Source organism: Haplochromis burtoni, unplaced genomic scaffold (genome assembly GCF_018398535.1).
Source record: "Haplochromis burtoni strain Fernald_Lab_line unplaced genomic scaffold, NCSU_Asbu1 Contig_1563, whole genome shotgun sequence".
In the NCBI taxonomy this organism is placed as follows: domain Eukaryota; kingdom Metazoa; phylum Chordata; class Actinopteri; order Cichliformes; family Cichlidae; genus Haplochromis; species Haplochromis burtoni.
Genome location: NW_024583924.1, coordinates 1 through 1364, shown reverse-complemented (window position 1 = coordinate 1364; position 1364 = coordinate 1). Strand labels below are relative to the sequence as shown.

The 1364-nt window shown below is 41.1% G+C and overlaps 1 protein-coding gene across 2 annotated transcripts in view; it reads right to left on the bottom strand.

Moving 5' to 3' along the window:
- Window positions 1-1076, bottom strand: part of LOC106632727 — a 21965-nt gene extending 20889 nt beyond the window's left edge. The window contains exons 1-2 of one of the 2 annotated variants that reach the window (XM_042217062.1): window positions 662-1076; window positions 7-119 (exon numbers count right to left, since the gene is read on the bottom strand). In XM_042217062.1, the coding sequence (XP_042072996.1) occupies window positions 7-119; window positions 662-1043 (495 nt within the window). In that variant the 5' untranslated portion in view covers window positions 1044-1076. The remainder of the gene's footprint in view (window positions 1-6; window positions 120-661) is intronic. The other variant, XM_042217061.1, reaches the window with a different exon arrangement.
- Window positions 1077-1364: the final 288 nt, after the last annotated feature.

The following is a 1364-nucleotide window of genomic DNA, read 5'->3' as shown; positions in this document are numbered from 1 at the left end:
GTGGACCTTCCTGTCATTGCTGTCCCTCCACACCACCTCAGCATCTTCAGGCAGGTTTTCTGAGGTTTTAAAGGGCAGCTTGAAAGACTCCACCTCCTCCTCTAACTCCTGACAGCAGACTGAGAGGACAACAAACACAACATGAGCTGTAGCAGCAGCAGGTTTTCAGAGTTGTAGAGAAAGCTGAAGCACAGAAGCAGATCAAAATCTAAAACCTGGAGATATCTTTTTTTTAAAGATTCTTCTGCAGAGGGCTTTGGTTTGATTTTGTGTGTCTAAAATAGACTTTATTATAAGCTTCTTATTTTCTTTATAATTAGAATTGTCAAGTCTTGTGGCTTTTACAATAAGGGGCCGGGCTTTAGGAGCCATTTATGTTTGTGTGCCTCTGTTTTTACACTATGATATGTCTTTATGGTACAGTTTTTAAGATAGGCCCATTTAATTACCATCAGGTGTTGTTGGTCAGTAGGACCTAAAGGTCTGTGACCACTACATTGTTGTGATCTATGATAAATGATGTTGAATACTAAGAGGAACTGTTAAACTATGAATACAACCATTGGCAAGCAATAAATGTGTTAAATGGATAAGCTGGAGTTATTACACTTTCTCAAGTTTCAATGGCATCTGCAGCTCACACACACAAAACAGCACTGGCCTTTGACTTTCAGCTCCACTTGTTTCTTCATCAGGATGTTTCCCTCCCTGCTGTAGGCGGTGCAGGTGTAGGTGTCTGTGTCCCAGTCTGTGGGGTATTTCAGGGTCAGACTGAAGTCTCTAGTTTTCAGCCGGTCTTCATTCATCTGTGTTCGGTCTCTGTAACGGTGGTCCTGATCTTGAAGCTGGTCAGATCTGTTCTCATACACGTGGACCTTCCTGTTGAATCTGGTCTTCCACTCCACTTTAGCAACTTCAGGCAGGTTTATAGTAGTTTCGCAGGGCAGCAGAATAGACTCCTCCCCTGTATCCACCTCCTCCTGGGGGACTGAGAGGACAACAAACACAACATGAGTTGTACAGACTAAAGCAACTCTGAGCATGTTTGACTGGTTCAAATTACATATTTTCAATGAAATGTTTGACTGGTTCTGAAACATGTCCAACTGCCCCACTGAACATAAACAGTTTCTTTGTTTTATTTATGTCCAATCAGCAGCAGAGATAAAGTCCATCCAAACCAAATGAGGCTTGTCTATGACAAGATTTATTTTTTCATGAACTCTGCAGCTCTACTTAAAGAAATACAAATAATCTATACAATTCATCAGTGAGCTGATAAACGATCATTCAGTTTTATGATGATTTATTTCATCCAGTCTGCTGCTGATCAATAAGCTCTGCCTTTCTAAACCACTGAGAAC